This window comes from Lepidochelys olivacea, assembly GCF_965140295.1.
Source record: "Lepidochelys olivacea isolate rLepOli2 genome assembly, chromosome: 3".
NCBI classification, from domain to species: Eukaryota; Metazoa; Chordata; order Testudines; family Cheloniidae; genus Lepidochelys; species Lepidochelys olivacea.
This window is the reverse complement of record NC_140413.1, coordinates 51,309,883-51,332,716: the sequence shown is the minus strand read 5'-3', so window position 1 is coordinate 51,332,716 and position 22,834 is coordinate 51,309,883. Positions and strand designations below refer to the sequence as shown.

Sequence of the window (22,834 nt, the reverse complement as noted above, 5' to 3'; positions counted from 1 at the left end):
GTCACTCGATTACAGACCTAAAAGTCGCAATATTACAACAAAAATCTTCAAAAACAGACTGCAACGAGAGACTGCTGAATTAGAATGAATTTGCAAACTGGACACCATTAACTTAGGCTTGAATAAAGGCTGGGAGTGGATGTGTCATTACACAAAATAAAACTGTTTCCCCATGTTTATTCCCCCCCACACACACACACTTCCTCACACATTCTTGTCAACTGCTGGAAATGGCCCATCTTGATTATCACTACAAAAGGTTGGAGTTCCCCCCCCCGCTCCTGCTCGTAATAGCTCACCTTAACTGATCACTCTCATTATAGTGTGTATGATAACACCCATTGTTTCATGTTCTGTGTGTGTGTGTGTGTATGTATGTGTGTGTATATATATGTATGTATGTGTGTATATATATATATATATAAAATAATCTTCCTACTGTATTTTCCACTGCATGCATACGATGAAGTGAGCTATAGCCCACGAAAGCTTATGCTCAAATAAATTTGTTTGTCTCTAAGGTGCCACAAGAACTCCTGTTCTTCTTACTACTTAGAAAGTTTTTCTTTTCTGTAGTTTTATTTGAATAAAATATTTTCCACTTCCATCCTGTACTCTTCCATGCTCTTGGCGTTACTAAACAGCCATTGTACTTCAACATGCAAGTGGTTGCATTTCAGTTTTAGATGGAATGATCTCTCTCTATAAGATGTATGTCAGCTAGTAAAATGTGTTGGCATGCTTCTTTATGGAAAGTATATAAATGTTAAATATGCAGAGGAGGGGCGAACCCAGGAAGTGCTAGCACTAGCCTTCTGTAGTTCTTGAGCTCAGGTGAATGAAAGGACTAGATTGTGATTTGTCCTTTCTCAAGAGCATTAGGTATGAGAAGTTTCTTGTGCCATTTCCTTGTCCCTTGTGCACCAATGTAGAGTGGGTGTATTCCAGACAAGTGTTGATTTGTATGTTTTATGCTCTTGTATGTTTGTAGCTAATGTCATTCCCAACTGGTCACCAAAAATCTACTAGGATTTTGATATCTTGGACTATCATTTTTTTATATGGACAGTTAAGTCTATTTGTCTTTTAAAAATCCTACATACCTCAATATGAGTTGATAAATAACCCAACAATGCATAATTTGATAGATGTGTGTATATCTCTTTGCTAGCCTGCCTGTATTCTGAAGGGTATTGTAGCTCAAGTTGCAAACATAAATGGTTGACAGTATTTTCCTGATTCATTTTATTAGACTTTTATTAGTAAGGAGATGCTGAAATGTGTCAGTATGTCCTAGATCCAGTTGCTGGGTCAAAGGTTGCAATAAATATGTATCACAGAATATTATGTCTACCAAAAAGTCCCAGGGCCACATTTTCAAAACAGGCCATCTAAATTACACTTGTAAAATTTACACTGACAAATCTGACAATTGCATGTGCAAATACATAGTTTGTACTTCATTTCCTGATCTGCTAGTGCAAATATTAGCTTTACGAGCACAATTGGGATGACCAGTTTTGTAAATATGATCATATGGGCAATTTGGTAGGATAATTTTTTGTAAAATTCAAGTTCTAATAATTACAAAGAATAAGATGAAATTAAAGTATAAGTCTTAATGTTTTTTTCTATTGGCCACCACAATATTTTCATTTACTGTATATTTCTACCCTGGTATTCATCAAACCCTTAAACTGTGGAGGGATTAATATCAGGCTGCTACACTAAATGCTGGTTTCAAATCAGATTCTTATTAAAAAACTACAGTTACATATTTTCCACTCTGCCTGAACACCTAATTGATCTGGGGAAAGTATACAGGAATCTTGTACCAGGCAAAGCTGTTAGAAGAATAATACATCTTCTTAGAAATAATAGCATGAAATAGACCCTTAGTGGGAACAGAACAGAAGTATGAGCAGCTGTGGAGGTGAAAAAGAGATCTTTTCATACCTGCCACTGAACCAGCCTTCTGAATTCTGGAACCCATACAAAGAAGCCTCTAATAAGGCAGAGGGGAACAGGGTGAGATGAAGAACATGTCATGAGGTGCACTTGTTGAAAAATTGAATGGTATTTCTTGAAGCAAGACCAATCTGGGGGTTTTGTCCTGGGATACAGAACTGCAGACCAGAATTTTACTTTGTGCTGCCTTTTTGAAAAGAACTAAAACTGTGCCAGAGAAGTACATGATCCTCAAGGATTTAGACTAGACATTTGACCAAATCCCAGGCGGCAAATTATACCATTTCCTTTAGGAGGATGTAATTCAGAGCCAGATTTTATAGTGTAGTAAATGCTAGTATTTAAAGTGAGAAATGTGTGTCTGCAGGTCATTGGCAAAAAATCAGATACGTTTATTCTCAATAGTAGTTACCTGTTACTGTCGCTACTGTCCTCCTGTTTGAGAGAGATTTATAGGAACAACTCAGCTGGAGAAGGGATTTAAATAGAAAGTGTCATGTTTCCTGGTCAATTCTTTTCTGATTTATTCCCATCTAAGTACACACAAAACTACAACTTTTGGCAGTAACTTTATCTTTAACAAAAGGTGTTACTACTACAGTAGGCTGAGCCAACATTTATAATATTTTTGTTGAGTTCATGTTCAACATATTAGCTTAATGGGAAGAGAATTATTTCAGTGGGTTGAGAAGTAAACTTGTCAATGTGAAATATGTGTTCAATTCTTCAATTTTTTAAACTGCACAATACAATGTTTCAAAGCTTTAAGGTTAACTCATAAAAAACAACACAAAGTAATTTCTAGTAATAATGGTTTTTAATACACAATTTTAAAATAATGCCTATTTAAACTATATTAAACTCTAATCCTCTTTTTCCCCATTATCCTCAGATAATTGGTATTGAAGTGAAAAAATTATCCGCAAACATAGAATGATTACATTTATTGATACGCATTGTTACTGGAATTTATCCCAGTCTTTATTCTGAATTCTCAGTCTTTTTCTGTGAAATTCCTCTTCATTCTATGATTAAATGTCTGGCAGATTTTGAGGTTCTCTTTCCCTCATTCCAGAGCATTGCCTCTGTTTATCATATGTTCATACATAGAATCATAGAATATCAGGGTTGGAAGGGACCCCAGAAGGTCATCTAGTCCAACCCCCTGCTCGAAGCAGGACCAATTCCCAGTTAAATCATCCCAGCCAGGGCTTTGTCAAGCCTGACCTTAAAAACCTCTAAGGAAGGAGATTCTACCACCTCCCTAGGTAATGCATTCCAGTGTTTCACCACCCTCCTAGTGAAAAAGTTTTTTCCTAATATCCAATCTAAACCTCCCCCACTGCAACTTGAGACCATTACTCCTCATTCTGTCATCTGCTACCATTGAGAACAGTCTAGAGCCATCCTCTTTGGTAGTTGAAAGCAGCTATCAAATCCCCCCTCATTCTTCTCTTCTGCAGGCTAAACAATCCCAGCTCCCTCAGCCTCTCCTCATAAGTCATGTGTTCCAGACCCCTAATCATTTTTGTTGCCCTTCGCTGGACTCTCTCCAATTTATCCACATCCTTCTTGTAGCGTGGGGCCCAAAACTGGACACAGTACTCCAGATGAGGCCTCACCAATGTCGAATAGAGGGGAACGATCACGTCCCTCGATCTGCTCGCTATGCCCCTACTTATACATCCCAAAATGCCATTGGCCTTCTTGGCAACAAGGGCACACTGCTGGCTCATATCCAGCTTCTCGTCCACTGTCACCCCTAGGTCCTTTTCCGCAGAACTGCTGCCTAGCCATTCGGTCCCTAGTCTGTAGCTGTGCATTGGGTTCTTCCGTCCTAAGTGCAGGACACTGCACTTATCCTTATTGAACCTCATCAGATTTCTTTTGGCCCAATCCTCCAATTTGTCTAGGTCCTTCTGTATCCTATCCCTCCCCTCCAGCATATCTACCACTCCTCCCAGTTTAGTATCATCCGCAAATTTGCTGAGAGTGCAATCCACACCATCCTCCAGATCATTTATGAAGATATTGAACAAAACCGGCCCCAGGACCGACCCTTGGGGCACTCCACTTGATACCGGCTGCCAACTAGACATGGAGCCATTGATCACTACCCGTTGAGCCCGACAATCTAGCCAGCTTTCTACCCACCTTATAGTGAATCCTATTTTTTTTTCCTGGGGCATCACCCCTCTTTATTCTGTAATTTTAAAACCTTGTGTAGATGCTTCCCTCTCCTCAGCTTCCTGTAGTGGCTGGGCTGAAGAAAAGGCACCTCACCGGTACCTCTGACCAATACCTTACTTCCCAAGCACCAGAGAACTATCCATGAACCTTCAGGTTTCAGCTTGCCTCCCCCTTCATATTAAAGAAAAAATTACTGAGAATTTTTTTCTTGCTATTTAAGCTATTTAGTCTCCAGAAAAGAGAAAAAAATAGTTTCTCTGAATGTTTGCTTCTCGTAACGGAGGGTATGCGGTGGTCTGGATCATATACGAGTTATGTATTAGACCCACTCATTCCACCACTATGGGATGAGCACCTTCATTTAAGTTTACACTCCCTCTGCTGGACTACTCTAGCACTGCTAGCATAACTTCCCATTTATCTGAGTTACTTCTGTAGGGACCATTACCATAGTGTGTGAACATCTCACACTCTTTAATCTATTTATCCTCACACTGCCCTTATAAAGTAGAGACGTCCTATTATCTGCATTTTACAGATGGGGAAATGAGGCATAGAAAGACTAAGTGACTTGGCTGAGATGGAGTAAGAAATTGGACCCAGGTCTCCCAATTCTCAAGCTAGCACTCCAACCACTGGACTATCTTCCTCTCTGAGCTTAAACCATGTTCACTAGCTGTAAAATATTAATAACACCCCATAAGATTAATAAAATGGAACATCTAAATACTTAATTTAAAATTTTGACATGCAAGGACAAGCTGTGCAGACCAGAGGATTTCCTCCATTGTGAGAAATAAAAATTACAGGTAAGGAATAGAGAAGTTACCAGAAACTGTCATGCTCTGCAAGTGTCACCTCTGCATATGCACACATGTGGGAGCAAGGTGCAGAATCTATCCATTCTCACTTACCACTCCCTCCCTCACGGTGATAAAGATAAATTCAGTTCCTTGGGACTACTGACTGTGCAGTGACTCAGAGTGTTCACTGCTTCCTTGGCACGTTTTGTTCATTTTGGTTTAGTCTCTGCCCCTTTGCATCCTATTTTTTCCCCTATCTTTCTTACATACTTACACGGCCCCTGTTCGTGTAGTACCTGAATGTTGTGTTTAGTTACATTCTCAGTCAGCTTTCTTTCAATAAAAAATGAGAGAGCGAGAGCGAGAGCGAGCGCGCGCAGCATCTACACCTACAAAGAATGTGAGGGCTGCCTCAAATTCCCTTTTGATGGGGAGGTTCTTCTGGCCCAGATGAATAAGTCTGGTACAATGAAAATCCAGTATCGACTTCATTTTACAAGTGGTAATGTACAAAGTAGAAAATAACTTCCTTTTTTTCTTATACATATGTATCCACTGATCTGGACATTATTCAATGGAAGGAACAAGCAGTAATAGCTAATTCCTAAAGAGGGAAGAAAATTCAAGGCACCATAAATCCCTCTAATAGAAACAAAATTGAAAAATACATTATTTGTGTACTTTTCTCATTTTTAATATTATTTGCTTGCTTAGCATAAATCATGAGCAGCTTCTAAGGACCAATGGCTGCATTAGCAGTACATGAAGGAATACAAATTTCTAGTTGATACAATGAAAATTTCATTGTACAAATTTTATACAATCTCTCCATGACTCTGAGAAGACCTTTATTGAATGTATTGTAATGTGCTTTGAAGGGGTCTGTCTCACTGCTTTGTATATTGGTATAGGCGTGATATGATCCATTAAGACACTGAGGAACTCAAGCATTTTTGAGACCTCCAGGAAGGAATCATGAGGTTCTGATCTTCTGCATTCTGCTGTGGTACAGATAGTCTTAAAATCCCAATAAAGTATGAATATATATGTTTAATGTTTGATTTTTGGACAAAAATAGTCTGAGTGGAACTCTGTTGTTTTTTGGCTGCATACAAAGTGAGGCCCCAATAATGCATTTAGGGCCTGATTCCCAAAGCCTATTGAAGCCAATGGGAAGACTACTACTGACTTCAGCGGATTTTGGATCTGGCCTTTGAAGTCTTAGATCTTCCCACTTTATGAACCTTCTTAAAAATTGGGTTCATTGCGAAGACTTGCCTCTGCCATCTACTCTTCATTATGAATTATTTTATGAATGTCAAGAAGGTCAACAATGAGCCTTTAAACCCTGTCAGGCACGGAATTTCATCTTGTAATCTAAAATGGACTAGAATTAGCCTTAACAGTAGAAGAATCCCCTTACCTCTGTCCTAGACATATAGAACATAAAATACTGTTCAACCTCCATGGATCTCCAACCAGAATTTATAAGACTGAGGTATAGGCCACTGGTACTTCCTGGCACTGTCAGGCCTGAAAGGGACACTGCTATGTATGTTGTGGGAAAGGATGTGTTTCTGGATTTCCCTTGCTCTCCAAGTGATCATCCCATCACACTACAGCTGTTCATGCTCTGAGAATTTCAGGGTCTGTGGATGTAACCAACTGTCACAAACATTAGGTTCTCTGTGCCACTGTCTTAAAAATAGTATTATAGACAAGGAAAGCATCAGCATCACAATGAATAGATGGATTAATGGATTTATAAATTTTGAAATTTGACTGCTGTTGGAAAAGTCATACAAAAGACTTAACAGACTTGAACAGTATGAAAACCTACAGGGTGCAAAATTCCCATTTAACTTCAAAGAACCAGGTATTCACCCACTTTTTTTATTCCATGCCAAATGATCAGTGAGATGGTATTATGTACCATATTTTTTGTCACACTTCCACTTTACATGCTTATTATTCATCAAACATCCTCTAAGCCACTCCCTCCTTTTTCATTTCTTCTTATCTTCTCTCCTCTTTCCTCCTGTCAGTTTTTCCCTTCCTTCCAGAGAGCTGCAGCCTCTCTTGGGACTTATCTAAAATCCAATAAAAGCTTTTAATAAAAAAAAGTTTCAATTCCTGTGGGTTTATAATCTGTAAATTGGTAAACAGGATTTGGTTTTATATATAGCATCCAGAATTTTGTAATTTATAAATCCTGTGTGCGGACATCCAGCTCTATGTAGTTGTATCAGATAAACACACTATTGTGTGTGTGATGTGTGAGGTTTTTATGTATGCTCCCTACATGCCCTCCTTCATTCCCCTTTCTCCCCCCCCCCCCTTCTTTGCCCCTTGCTCCCCGTTTCTTCTCTTTTCCCTTTAAGGGCTTCTGAAAAGAAGCTGCTAATGCCAGCGGTGTTCTGTTTAGCGATAGTGCAGCTCCTGCTTCCGTTTCTTGTTCTCTGAAGCTGTGCTACCATCAAACAGCTGAACAGAAGGGGACTGGCAGTAGCAGGTTCTCTTGAGGACCCATAGAAAAAGTAAAGCAAGGGACGGGGAGGGAAGAGGCAAGAGGAAGGGAGACTGGGGGAAGAAAAAAATGAAAGGAGCAAGTTGGTGGGGAGGACGAAGACAGAGTTAATTGGATTTTAAAGCTCAAACCCAATGTAAGCACATAGTAGTGGGTTCCTGGATTAAATAAGATTTAAATTTGTTTTATTATAATTGCATCCCTAGTAACCACATAGTTAAGGATTCATTGAGTTTTGCACTTAAGACCAAAATCCCTCTTCCTTATATAGCACATGTTATTTTAAGAGTATATTAAAAACAGATCATGTCAGTTCATATGTATTTTATTGGAAGATAGTTACACATATTCAGAACTCTCTTTGGCCACTCTGCTAACAATTAAGTAATTTTACAAACATGCCTGATTTTACTAGATTGATACCATAGCTCTTCTTCTATGCCATAATTAGCAAAACATTTAACTATGCTGGGAAATCTCAGAAGAGAGGTTTTTAATATACACATGGAGTGGAATCACAATGCCTAAGAACAATTTTTAGGTGACAATCAAAAGGGAAAACAAAAAAGAACTAACCCTTGCAAACATCATCACCAAGTGTTCCAGTCAGCTGTGATTAACCAGGTAGTCTAGGCCATTTGCCCTATCATTCACATCTATCCTTCCCAAACAATAACCTCAACAGAAACAAAAAGATTGGAAAGGGGTGGCTGGTTGTTTTAATTCTTTATTATTTCAGCTGTTAATATAAGTATTAACAGTCATACCTACAAGAAAATTAGTTTAACTTGTCATTTTAATGGACATAAAAAAAAAACATTTTCAACCCAACTTGTGTTGCTTAAAGGCTAATACTATTGACTGGAAGGCAAATTATGAGGACAATTAACTAAATTGGTCACTTTACTCACCAAATTGTTGTTCAAAAGCATATTTAGAGAGTTTATTAACAAAGATTTTGTCAATCAGTTAGTTGTGAGTAACAAGTCCTAAGAACTAATTGGTTGTTGTTTACAGAGTCTGGCAAAAGAATAGATTGGCCATTATAAATATGGGGAGAGAGATAGGATATACATAATTAATAGAAAATTACTACATAGCCTTGAGGAACAAGAATCTTATTCAGGAAAGATTGGTGTGCCCATCACTTCTAATAGATTAGTGACCATCTTCTATTTTAATGCAAGCACAGAAGTACTTGCACACAGCTACATAGTAATGAGATCTTTTCTCTGATGTTTTAAATATATATTTAAAAGGAATACAACTGGTACCAACTAATGGACTAAGAACATTATAGTAGTTTTCACATCCACCATGAATAAAAGAAGCCTGCATCCCAAGAAAGGGGAAAAAATTCATAGGCAGGAGTTGTAGACCAAGCTGAATGAGCAAGCATCTCAGAAAGGTGATTAAGAAAAAGCAGAAAGCCTAAAAGGAGTGGAAGATGGGAGGGATTAGCAATGAAAGCTACCTTACCGAGGTCAGAACATATGAGAAAGGCCAAAAGCCATGCAGAGTTGGACCTTGCAAACAGAATTAAAAGCAATAGTAAAAGGTTCTATAGCCATATAAATAAGAAGAAAACAAAGAAAGAAGAAGTGGGACTGCTTAACACTGAGAATGGAGTGGAGGTTAAGGATAATCTAGGCATAGCCCAATAGCTAAACAATACTTTGCCTCAGTCTTTAATGAGGCTAATGAGGAGCTTAGGGATAATGGTAGGATGACAAATGAGAATGAGGATATGGAGGTAGATATTACCATAGCTGAGGTAGAAGCCAAACTCAAACCACTTAATGGGACTAAATTGGGGGGCCCGGATAATCTTCATCCAAGAATATTAAAGGAATCGACACATGAAATTGCAAGCCCATTAGCAAGAATTTTTAATCAATCTGTAAACTAAGGGGTTGTAATATATGACTGGAGAATTGCTAACATAGTTCCTATTTTTAAGAAAGGTAAAAAAAGCAATCTGGGTAACTACAGGCCTGTTAGTTTGACATCTGTAGTATGCAAGGTCTTGGAAAAAAATTTGAAGGAGAAAGTAGTTAAGGACATTGCGGTCAATGGTAATTGGGACAAAATACAACATGGCTTTACAAAAGGTAGATCGTGTCAAACCAACCTGATTGCCTTCTTTGAGACGGTAACAGATTTTTTAGACAAAGGGAATGCAGTGGATCTAATTTACCTCAATTTCAGTAAGGCATTAGATATGGTTCCACATGGAGAATTATTAGCTAAATTGGAAAAGATGGGGATCAATATGAAAACTGAAAGGTGGACAAGGAACTGGTTAAAGGGGAGACTACAGCGGGGAGACTACAGACTGTCAGACTGGAAGGAGGTTACTAGTGGAGTTCCTCAAGTTATCGGTTTTGGGACCAATCTTATTTAATCTTTTTATTACTGACCTTGGCACAAAAAGCAGGAATGTGCTAATAAAGTTTGCGGGTGACACAAAGCTGGGAGGGAGGTATTGCCAATACAGAGAAGGACCAAGATATCATACATGAAGATCTGGATGACCTTGTAAACTGGAATAATAGTAATAGGATGAAATTTAATAGTGAAAAGTACAAGGACATGCATTTAGGGATTAATAACAAGAATTTTTCTTATAAACTGGGGACACATCACTTGGAAGTAACAGAGGAAGAGAAGGACCTTGGAGTATTGGTTGATCACAGGACGACTATGAGCCACCAATGTGATATGGCCATGAAAAAAGCTAATGTAGTCTTGGGATGCATCAGGCGAGGTATTTCCAGTAGAGATAAGGAGGTGTTAGTACTGTTCTACAAGGCACTAGTGAGACCTCATCTGCAATATTGTGTGCAGTTCCGGTCTCCCATGTTTAAGAAGGATGAATTCAAACTGGAACAGGTACAGAGAAGGGCTACTAGGATGATCTGAGGAATGGAAAACCTGTCTTATGAAAGGAGACTCAAAGAGCTTGGCTTGTTTAGCCTAACCAAAAGAAGGCTGAGAGGAGATATGATTGCTATCTATAAATATATCAGAGGGATAAATTCTATGGAGGGAGAAGAATTATTTATGTGGAGACAAGAACAAATGGATATAAACTGGCCATCAGAAAGTTTAGACTTGAAATTAGACGAAGGTTTCTAATCATGAGAGGAATGAAGTTCTGGAACAGCCTTCCAAGGGAAGCAGTGGGGGCAAAAGACATATCCGGCTTCAAGACTAAGCTTGATATTTTTATGGAGGAAATGATATGATTGGATAGCCTAATTTTGGCAATTAATTGATCTTTGACTAATAGCAATGATATGCCAAATATGATGGGATGTTAGATGGGGTTGGTTCTGAGTTACTACAGAGAATTCTTTCCTGGGTGTCTGGCTGGTGAGCCTTGCCCACGTGCTCAAGGTTTAGCTGATCACCATATTTGGGGTCATGAAGGAATTTTCCTCCAGGGAAGATTGGCAGAGGCCATGGGGGTTTTTCGCCTTCCTCTGCAGCGTGGGGCACAGGTCACTTGCTGGAGGAGTCTTTGCACCTTGAAGTCTTTAAACCACGATTTGAGGACTTCAATAGCCCAGACATAAGTTAGGGGTTTGTTACAGGAGTTGGTGGGGGAGATTCTGTGGCCTGCATTGTGCAGGAGGTCAGACTAGATGATCACAATGGTTCCTTCTGACCTTAAAATTTAAGATTCTATGATTCTATATTGCTGGTGGTTCATGAGCAATTTCACATTTAAATATGCCCTTGGTCCATCAAGTGTAAAGATCCAGGGAATTCTCATTGTGGTAATAATAATTAACCATCATTTGTTTGAAGCATTAAGAATGAAATAAGCATTTTGAAATTTTTTATTTCATTCCTATTGATTTCATAGTGTGTGCATAATGAGTAAATTGTGTCTAACTGTCAAAACTTATTGGGATGTTTTAACCACAATGCAGCATAAAAATACCATTACAAATTATCCTTTAAAAAAAAATTACATCCTTTGTGCTCCCCATTACAACAGATACTTCACAGATCTTAGCTGTCATTTATGCTAAGACTCATTATTATATTTTAATATGTGCCAAGTCTTTACATTTAAAGTTGGTCAAATAATGATTCACTGACTATTTTATTTGGCAAATGACACAATATTTTCTAAAACATTTACAATTATTTCCTTAACTTATTCTCCCTGCTCTGTAGGCTGAGTGAACAATGAAAAGAAAATGTATCTAATTTATTCTAAACATATGGCAAATGTTGAAAAGATTATTCCATAAATATTATTCAATCAGCCCTAATTACAAGTTTAATGTTAACTTCAGTTTTACATAGAAGATGCTTAATAAAACTGAGTAACTTGTGCTAAACAGAAAAATAAATCAAATAAGTATTTAACTACAGTCTTAACATTTTCAAATATTTAGCATCTTGAGTTTTAACTGTCAAAAGCTTTTTAGCAAAAGAGAACATAAAAGCCAAAGGCATAAGATCTAAACAATTTAAGTCAGCTTTCTAAGTTAACTAGATCTCACAGAAACACAATATTGAGCTAAGCATATAAGCATCTCAATAAGGATCTGTGATTGACTGTGGAAACACCACGCTAGCAAAGCACCTACTACCCTGGAGGCAGAGATTTCATTTGGCTTGACTTGCAACACATACCAAATAGAGGCCCTCCAGCTGTAAACTGAGAATCAGAAGGTGGAGGAGACTCCCTGTAAGAGGTGGGCTGATTCTGAATGAAGAATTTTTGTTTTCTAGGTATAAAGGGAGTTGTATTCATGAAGGCTGAGAGGTGGGGAGACCATTTTTCCTTTGGTGAGAGGAAAAGACTGATTATATTTACCAGAAGTAGTAATGTGCTATCACAAATCATACAAGGGGTTACCTCAGCACTCAGCAATTTATATTACATTCTTTGGACAAAACCCTCTCTCCTCCCCACATGCTCTTTTCCTCCTCCCTAAAAATGCATCATTAACATATTCCTCCCACTCCAAAATCAATAATGATTTCACCCCTATTCAAATCCATCTCTAACCCTCTTGATTGATCATACTTCTCACACTTTATTTTTCTCATATAGCCTCATAGTGGCGGACCTACAGAGGATATAAAGGGCTTCAGGCTCCCTCCAAGTATGGGCTTTTTGAATTCTGGGCTAAGCAGTCACTAAAGGGAGAGAGACTGGCTCCTGCAGGGCTCAGCAGAGCAGCAGATTGAGTCTACCTTTTTGTGCATTGTTAGAGTCCTCTTAGCAGCAGGGAGGGACAGATGCCAGGGCTTGTGTAGTGCATCTGTAATGCCAACAGCCCCAGGTCATTGGCAGGCAGAATTGAATCTGAGGCCTCTGGAGCTTAGTGCATGAGCCTCGACTGCATGAGCTGAAAGCCAACTGCCTGTTAGCTAAGGCTGTAGAGCAGACTCATTAATCTCTCTCTCTCTAAGTGGTCTCAGTGCCACTGGATGGGACAGAGCACCACACCCAGGAGGTGTGTGGGTTACACATCACTCCGTGTGGTAAATGGAAAAGAATTCCTCCTTCCAACAGTAGCTTTGGACCCTGCCATGGCAGTTGCACTGTGGTATTACAGCTGCCAGAGTGTGCAGTAGCTGGCTCCGTTCTATCTTTAGGAAGAACTTGACATTTTAAATAGTAAATTTGGTGTAAGGGTTTTTGGATGGGCCTGCAAATCAACTTTTTGCTGCCCCTCTCCAACCTAAGTATTACCAGTTTCTGACCACCATTATATTACCACTCTGTGCAAGGCTGACCTATCTATTTTGGAGAGTGTCAGAAAAGAAGTTACACCCTCTACCTTTGGGGATACTTCACCAACTTGAATTAATCGTTTTACATAAAAGCTCTGTGTATGAGAAGTGGTGGGATCTTTAGATCTCTCTTTCCTTTCCAGAAGTGGAATCCAGGCTGCTTACCCATTTCAGCCCTAGTGATTGGTTTACATTCCTTTACAAATAAAAGTTTAGACATTTAAAACAACATTCTTGGGGCTGATAAGTCCACGTTGCATTTATCTCCCTAGAAGGCCTAATCCTCAGTTAAGATTGGTGAACAGATACCCGTGGGCCTGGGGGAAATCCATAGGTGGTGTGGTGCTGCACAGTTCCTATTCCACTCCCAGCACAGGGGCATTGTCAGGTGAAAGGGAGCATAGAAAGAGTTTCCTTCTGCCATGACCTATGGCTACTCTAAACTATGATGGGGAGTCAGGACCAGAGAGTCAAGAGCAGTTTATTTCCCCCTACCTTCCTCCTATGTGCTTTTTGGGCACAGCTGAGAAATGTCATCCTTATATTTTTAATGAAAGTTGAGATTCCCCTTTACAAAAGGACTTCCTTCTGTGAGCCTAGAGCTAGCTTCAGTGCCTTCCAGCCCTTTAGTACCCTATTTATAGGAGAGCCTGGGAATGAACAATATGTAGATTTTTTTTCCCTCTCTGAGCCCATTGATTGCTCTGTGAGTGGGCGATACTCTGCAGACCTCCCTGAGGGAAGGAAAGGCCTAGTTGTGGACAAGATTGGGAGTAAGGAATGGTTTTCCCACTGGAACTGACCCCAATCCAGACCTCAGCCTGTGGCAATTAAACTACTTTTGATTTGTTTTTAAGTAAAGGGTGGTTTTCCTAAAATTTCCCATAGGTTTGTCTTTTTTTATTTTGGGGACAGATATATACTCCTTTTTATTCATGTTCATTGCACGTTGTGGTGTGTATATGTGGACTGAGATAGTATTCGTGACTTGCATACTACTTCCATTTTTTAAAAAAAAAGATATGTATGTTCATCCAAGAGCAAAGTGTGGCCCTAACTGCCATGAATATGTCTGCTAGGCAGGGAGCACAAATCATAGTTTAAAGCTCGGTCACACAGTAATTTATAAATTCCAAAAAGCGATTTTTGAGTAAGGTTGAAAGATGACCTAAAACTCCTACGATTTCTAGCTGCCAGAAGGAAAAGAATAAATTTATGATCATATGTTGCTGAATGAAGAGACTTGGTTGGCTACTTTATTGAGCTCAGTTAAAGTGTGAAATAATGTAACAATCTTATTAACATTTTACAAGTTTATCATTGAGAAAAAACCCTTTCTCATGCTACTGAGGAAAACATGGTTAAATATAAAAATATAAATCTGAGGAAATATTTGAAACTCAAAATGGTTCACTCTTGTGTGGAGCAATCTTTGCTTCAACAGACAACACCCTATGGATAAAAGTCTCAACAGTGGCAGCATAATACTTAGAAAAAGCAAATAAAGTTGGAAAACTGTGTCTTCAACTTCTAGAGCATTTATTTCAAGCCTGGATCACTTCAGTGATAACAGCTTATCTGCCTTCCTCCTTAATCAGACAAATGGTCTACCAGAGAAGGCTGGGAAGATGATGTGAGGTCATGGGAAAAGTGTTATTTGGGGTTTTATGAACCCAAAGCTCTTGGTAACTTTTACTCTTGGCAAGGCAGTGACAGGAAATAAATCAATAGGGACACGGCCAACCGACACAAGCAGTATAACACAAGAGTGCTCTTACTTAAAGCTAGTCTGAATCTCTTACACACATCTGCAACAGGTTACTAATAACATCGCAACCCTCAATAATTACCAAAGTCTGGAACGGTTTTCGAGTGGTACAGTGAGAGACATCCTATTGCCCGTCTGCCATTGAGGACCCTCAGATGTGTCCACAAAATGATCCAACTAGCCCAGACTTCTCCCCCCTTATTTACTGTGTTGGTACAATAACATCTCAATCAAAAAAACTTGTTAAACAAGCAATTTCAAAGGTTAAGCAAGAGGTTTCACAGACCATTAGACAGATGTGTTTTTTCAAAGTCCGCATGCTTGAGGTTCCTGACAAACACATCCCAGAGGGCAAATATAGGTAGGCTTCCTGTTTTTTAAAAACACATTCCTGAGCAATTTCAACAGAGATCTTATCAGGAAGGACTCAGGAAAAGACCCTTTTCTTGTGGTCACTCAAACCCCCCTTTCCTTCTGGCTTAGTTATGCTAAGGCTGTTGTACAGGTCCACTAAAGGCCTACTGACTTGGCTGGTTTTGGCAATAAGCATGATAATCAATATTCCAACTACCAGTAGTTGTCCAGGCAATTACTGATCCACCAAGATCTCCCTGAACAAAGGTCTGTTATTTATAATCCTTGTCATTGGCATTCCCCGGAGACAAGAAAAAATCTTTTATGCGTCTTAAATTCAAAAGTATGGCAGAACTCAATAGAAAGAAAACCAGCAGGAAAACTGATGGAGAATTGCCTAAAGTATTTGTGATTTATTTGCGTTATTACCATCATCATTAACCACATTACCTAATTTATACTGTTGGGTGTAGAAGGGTGATATCGTCAGTTAAAGTAAGTGTATATAAGCATTGTACAATTGAAGAGCTACGGAAGTAATACTGAAATCTTGTCTTTCAAGTTGAAGATTTTTATATCGCTGTTGATCCAAAAATTAATTCTGTTGTCACAATCACTCAAGCAGAATTGTATATACTAATAAAAGATCCTGCATTGTAACACAGATGCTGGATAAGATATAGGCTATCATTCATTGCTGTAGAATGATCAGGTACAATATTAACTAGCTGATATTCTTTTTGGTTATGTTTTTTTTGCTGTTCCTAGAGTATGGATTGTTTTCTAAAGATCTTTTTCTAACATGATAGTAAGTAATGTTTGTAATTTGTGTCTTCAAAGCCAGTGAAAAGAATTTTGGAGAACAGTTTCTTCATCTGTATCTGGAAGAAGGAAGACCAACAGTTCGATTTGGGTGTGGCAACTCACAAAACATTCTGGCTGTGTCCGTCAATCAATCTGTTAGCAAAGATGTACTCTTATCTATCACAGTAAGGTAAGAACTTGCCATAACATATTTCATAAAGAGATACTCAACACAATTCATCCATTTGTAGTTAAAAGTAGCAACAGATATACATGCAAGAGAAAGTTGCTAAAAAATGTATTGAACATAAAGGTGAAACATGATTCTCAGCGAAGCACAGTAAAGTGTTCTTTTGACACATTTCTTAAACAGCCTTAAAAGTATTTCTTTTTTTCAGAATCAGATGCTGGACAAGCAATAAGACATGAAAGGGTTGTGTGTGTTTAACATTTGATAATGATAATCCTATCCCAAGAGCATTGTTGGACATAACACACGATCCATGACTAAATATCTTAAATCCACAGCCAAGCTATTATCTAATGATAACGCTTTCCTCAGGTTACCTTAATGTCAGTAAAAGAGTCATATTTTGGAAAGAAAAAATCTGTATGTGTATGCTGGAAGATTGTTTGACAATTTAGTGTGTTTGGTATCAGCTAAATTGTGGTTCACGCAGATTAATCTACTCCATTGGAAAATGTATGAACCAATCTGAATGTACTGAGATCCAGGCAGTTTTATACATAAAAATTAGGCCAATCAGAAAACTAGGGTAATTAATTTAAGCATAATATTAAGGGGCTTAAAATGAATTGCTCATCATATCTGATAAACATTTAGAATAAATCAGATGTTTTTCACCATGTTTCTAGCACCAAATGAACAACAGATTTACTGATTAGGCTAAATCTGAGTAATTCCGTGTTACCACAATGTCATCATAATATAAAGCAGAAGCAGTAAACTGTGTTATAACTAACTTTAATTGCAAATGCAATGCAAGCATAGTGTATAAAAGTGACTAATTCCTACTGGTATATGTGTGGATTTTTAAGAGACATACACAGAATATCAAGAACATTTATAACAATCAAATGATAATGTTAGAATCTGTATTAAGTTCTGTACCCAGTGAACAGATTGACACATCCTTTTCCAGCCATGATAGCTTGTATGTGATAGTAGGGAAAAATGAGAAAATAATGATGTGAATGTCATACTTAAGTCATGTTGGTAACAGTAAAATAATGGGTTGAATAGTTAATACTAAATTACAGTAGAAATCTTTTAGAAGTACTTATCCCATCCACATTAATGTATTAATTGTGATGAATATTACAATAAAAATAAAAGATATTTCAACAGTTCAACCATTGTTTTACTTTATCACATAGTTAATAAAATGGTATGAATAGCGGTTATTTTTCTGGACCTTAACTCTGTTAGGAAGCTGTGCTGTGATAGAAATCATCTTTCTTTCTTTCTTTCTTTCTTTCTTTTTTTCTTTCTTTCTTTCTTTCTTTCTTTCTTTCTTTCTTTCTTTCTTTCTTTCTTTCTTATGATTCAGAGATTCAGACAGGGACATAGTTACAGTTGGGAGAAGTTGCATGATGGAGATTACAAATATCCCACTAAAACCCACAGAACATAGTTTGTTTTTGTTTATTTACTTTTTTAAGTCCTAACATCAGAAGAAAAAAAGTTGTGTATCCAGTGATTTTTAGATTTTCTTCACAATCATAGAAATGTAGTGCTGGAAGAGATCTCAAGATATCATCTAGCCCAACCCCCTGCACAGAAGCAGGACCAAGTATACCTGACTACATCTGACAGAAGTTTGTCTAACCTGTACTTAAAATCTCCAGTGAAAGGGATTCCACAGGTCTCCTTAGAAGCCTATTCCTGTGTTTAACTATTCTTATAGTTAGAATTTTTTTCCTTAATATCCAACTTAAATCTCCTTTTGCTGAATATTAAGCTGTTTATGTCTTGTCCATTACTGGACATGGGGAGCAATTGATCACCATCCTCTTTATAAAAGCCCTTAACATATATGAAGACTGTTATTGGGTGTCCCCTCAGTCTTCTTTTCTCAAGACTAAACATGCCCAATTTTTTAACCTTTCCTCATAGGTTCTGCTTTCTAAACCTTTTATTATTCTTGTTGCTCTGCCCATTGGCTGTTCCGGGCCAATGGGAGCTGCGGGAAGTGGCAGGCTGCAGGGACGTGCTGGCAGCTGTTTCCTGCAACTCCCATAGGCTGGGAACGGCAAACCACAGGCCACTGGGAGCTGCGGGGGGCCATGCCTGCGGATGGTCAACGTCATCAAAATGTCTTGCGGCCTGCAATCAGATTACCCTGGTGGGCGGCATGCAGCCCGCGGGCCGCAGATTGCTCACAACTGATATAAAGGCATCTCTTAAAGCTTAGGTTGGCCTCATACAGTCTGAGAAAATCAGTCCCAATTAGGACATTCTGGGTGGCTGCTTCTGCTACCAGGAGTTCACAGGTAAAATGGAGAGTGCTCAGAGTAATAGTTGTTTGCCATATTCCTATCATCTTCAGATGAGTTTGGTTTGCAACCTGAACCACTCATTGAAAGGCCTCAACGTCCTGTGGTCTCCCTGGGTGGCTCTTTCCCACATTCAAGAGTGTGCAATGGAAACCTGTACATCTACAAGAATTTTATGTGGGTGTCTATTGATCTCAGCCATGATGTAGTATTTTTGACCCAATCTCACAGGCCACTATAATCTCTTGTTTGGGGTTTGCTAGTCTGTAGACAGGCCATTGGCCCCTGCTCTTGATAGTTTCCCTCCCTCTAAGAGCTATCCTGCTCTGGGCATTCCATTGGAAATATCCTGTGCCACCACATCTCCAATATAGTAGAACTTTCCAGTCCTTCCTATTGGATGGCTGTTGATTGGGGTTCAGTTCCTTTCTATGTCCCTGTTTTTCTTTAGGCTTCCTTTCTGCTGTGAGCTTGTTCATATCACTCTGCATTTCTCTCATGCTTTCAATCAGTTTTTGGAGGTCTGAGCTCCATATCTTTCCTGCAGAAGCACTGACTGCTAGATAAGCCTGCTGTAGTCATGCCCTGGAAGCTGAATTCCCTTCTTCTGCAGCCTCTATGGCTAGTTCTAGTTCTGCAGCAGTCCTGATGACCTCTTCCAGACCTTCAAGTTTCTTCTTCTGAAGAACTATCCGAATCTCTCTCCCAGCTGCCTGGGTCACAAGTTCATCACTGGTCAGTAAATCCTGCATTCAGTCTGGGAATAACTTGGTGGCCACGTGCTGGAGAATCACTGACAGATTCTGCTTTTTCTTGTCTCCAATTCTCAAAGGCTGCTCATTTCAACTTGGGGTTTGTGGTTCAGTCCAGGGACAATTGTAGGACATCTTTGGCAGAGGCATACTCCTCCTGGGTATCACGTGTCAATCCTTCAAACATCTTCTGGGCTTAGTCTTGGAGTAGCAAGCCAAGAAAATCCAGCTTGGTGGCCTTATCCAGTCATTTATTTGGGCAACTTTTTCAAAATGGTTGATTCAGGTGGCCCAGCCCTGGCCATTCCCAGGATAAGACCCAGGAATGAAGATGCACTGCATCTCACTGCCTGTTCTGCCTTGTCTATTTCTACTCTCAGGGCTCAAAGGTTTACTTTTGTCATCTGGTTGTTCATTTCTGCCCATATAACCCTCTTACCTATGGTGCCCGCCCACTAAATGCTGCCATCCAAATCTGCTAATTTGAATCCCACATCTACCACCAGTGTAATTATTATAGCTGCTTGGTGCTGGAATATCCCAAATCTCTGTGGTAGAAGTTATGCAAGGGGTGTACTGTGACTTGAAGGCAAGTGCTGAAGGTGCTTCAGCTGCGAGGTCCTGTAGGGACCAGCCCTGGTGAGACCCTGTAACCACTCAGACACTTGGCTAAAGTGAAAGAATAATTTACTGGGGCTGGCAAGAAAGGGAAATATTGCAAACACTCTAGGTCCAGAGGCTTAAATAGTTTTAACTCAAAGTGAAACAACAGCAGTTCTTATTTGGACCCAGGGGGACAGTCCAATTGAGGATTAGGGCCCTTTAGGCCTGGTGTGGGCATGCCCTCTCCTGTCCACTCTTCTATTAATGGCAAATAAGAGCTTGTGGTTTCCAGGCCAAGCTTAGTTAGTAGCATGTCTCATTGGGGCCCCTCTGCATTGGGTCCCTGCCCAGTCTCTGCTGCTTTCCCTCAAGTTCTGCACAGACCTGAATGTGGGTGCAGTGTCTGACCCCGTTCCACACATGTTTCCCTGCTTCTGCTGCAGGCTGTTCTGAACACAGTTTCCTGGGGGGTCATCCCTCCATCTGGCTTTCTTGCTGCTCCTGGCTTGCCATGCTGCAACCGCTTTCCCAAGTGCCAGGTCACTTCCTGGATCAGGGTCTTTCCCTGGCAGGAAGTTTCTGCCCTCTCCCCCACTTGGCCAGGAGATGTACCCATGTGACATCAGAGGGCCATAAAGCAGTGGGAGACGGGTTGATGGGAGGGATTCCTTGCTTAGCAGATTCATCATGTAGCACAGCCTCTCCATGCTCCCTGTCATAACATTTAACTTGTCCCAAAGACATAGGGCCAGATTCTCTGATCCAGGTGAGGTGTATTCAGTATGAATTCCAAACGGAGTGGGTGACTGAAGCTACTTTCTTGTTGTTCTTGTCTTGGAGCCCACTGGCCTCTGGTGTATGTTGCCAGGTGCAGCATGCACTTCATCCTGTGCCAATTCAGATCTAACTAAAGCTGCTCTAATTGATGGCCAGCTGATCACAGTCCCAAGTGGGTATTCCAGCAGACCTGGATCAACAGGCCATATGGATGCCCCAGCCACTTCCTTTTCTTTTTTAATCTGATCTCACTGTGCTGCATAAGTGAGTGTGCAACACTGGCAGAAGTTACTAGTTTTCATAAAAGACCTGTTTCCATTTTATCGTATTTGTCTGTGTTTTAATTCTCTTCCTCATCCTAAAGTTGCAGGAGCCCAGCCAAAGGGCAAATCCTGCTCTGACCAGGCACTTCTTGCATCCTTAGCTATTGGAACTTAATTGCCAGAGCATGGCCTTCCCTTCTGGTAGCAGTTGCACTATGAAGCTATTCTTTAGTGCTCCTCTTAACAGAAGGACACTGTGCCTCTACCTGCTGATATCTAGCACGTGCTGCTGACTGCAGCCTGTCACCCAGTCACCCAGGTATCTAGACCCCTTCCACAATTTGCAGACTACAACTCCTGGAGACATGGTTTGTCAGCCCACTCCCCTATCATTCTCTGGAGCTCTGTAGAGTTATCCTGATCGGATGCTTTCACAAGGAGAGAAGAATTCCCTTAACTCTTTTTGGTGTATTGCAGAATAAGATTTTTCCCTAATATTTGGGATCCAGTTACTGTCTCCTTTGGAAATATGTGAAGGAGGGACCTCTGGGATTAGGAAAACTCATTCCATTAGGGGAAAAGGACAAAAAATGTCTATTGTTGAATGGGCATCCCAGAAGCTTGTGGATTTTGAGGGACTTTCCGGAGGAGATGAGGGGGCAACTTCACAGAAGCCCTGCACCTCCACACCGACTCCCACTCAGTATGAATCCATTGATGTTTTCCCAGTTAGTTTTACATCTGGTGCTCCTCTCCATTGGGTTTCACTGGCACAGAGTTGGAAGCCATTATCGGCATTAGCTTTCCAACTGCTCTTTTATTGGTGGGAGTTAGTAGCAGAGACGGAAAACTACAAAATAGGTCTCCAAATCCTTATAATATACAGGCCATCTAAATAAATACAGAGACATGGAAGGATCTGCTGTTAGAAATTGCATGAGGTTCATCTTCTCTTTGAGGGTACAAGTTAAGTGATTTTTTTGGTTTTATTGTAAAACACTATCCTGCTGTTAAGTTTGCAACATCCACAAACTAAATCTAATTACTCATTGGCTGGGAATGTGTGAATGTATTTTGTGTTTTAATATAAATTATAAAAGCATATGAGATTAAAAAGGGAAAATGCTTCCCTTCTTCTCTCCTTGATCCTGCAGTCAAAGGACCTTTTCTGTCAAAACTACTTGAGATGACTACAATTCAATAACAAGAAAAAAATTCTAAAATTCTATTTTTAAGCTACTCCTCTTGTTTGATACATTGGACACCTAATTGTCTGCACTTCTTAGCTGAGACAGCAATATCTCTGATCCATAATCTTGAGACATGAAAATGGTATACTGATTTCAAATGCTAATAATAACTTGGCAATAAATGTGGCTAAATTGAACTAGGAAGATTTATTCCAGTTATAGAATTCAAATCCCATACTGAAAAATAAATTTATTTCCCAGATTCCTGCCTTAAAATTAACACACATATATATTCATGACTTCACTCTACATATTGTTAAATTACTTTTTAGTGTAAGTTCAATTTATACATTACTTTGTTTTACTGGAATTTATATTGCCATCTCTTTAAAAACTGCCATACTAAATAACTTCAAATGTGTGATTGTGGGCTCTGATTGGCAGGGGTTTACATGCATCTGAGTTTATGGCCCTGGCCTCCAAAATGACAGGTGATTATTCCTCTGAGTCCCTCTAAAATGTAAAGGGGAAGTAATGTATCCTTCACAAGGCAAC

At 39.5% G+C, this 22,834-nt stretch overlaps 1 protein-coding gene across 1 annotated transcript in view; it reads left to right on the top strand.

Annotated features, from left to right (window-relative positions):
* The window catches only part of EYS (eyes shut homolog), a 1,492,075-nt gene that overhangs the window by 1,216,250 nt on the left and 252,991 nt on the right, over positions 1–22,834 (top strand). Inside the window, exon 36 of the mRNA XM_084624916.1 lies at positions 16,218–16,367. Within this exon, the coding sequence (XP_084481042.1) occupies positions 16,218–16,367 (150 nt within the window). The remainder of the gene's footprint in view (positions 1–16,217; positions 16,368–22,834) is intronic.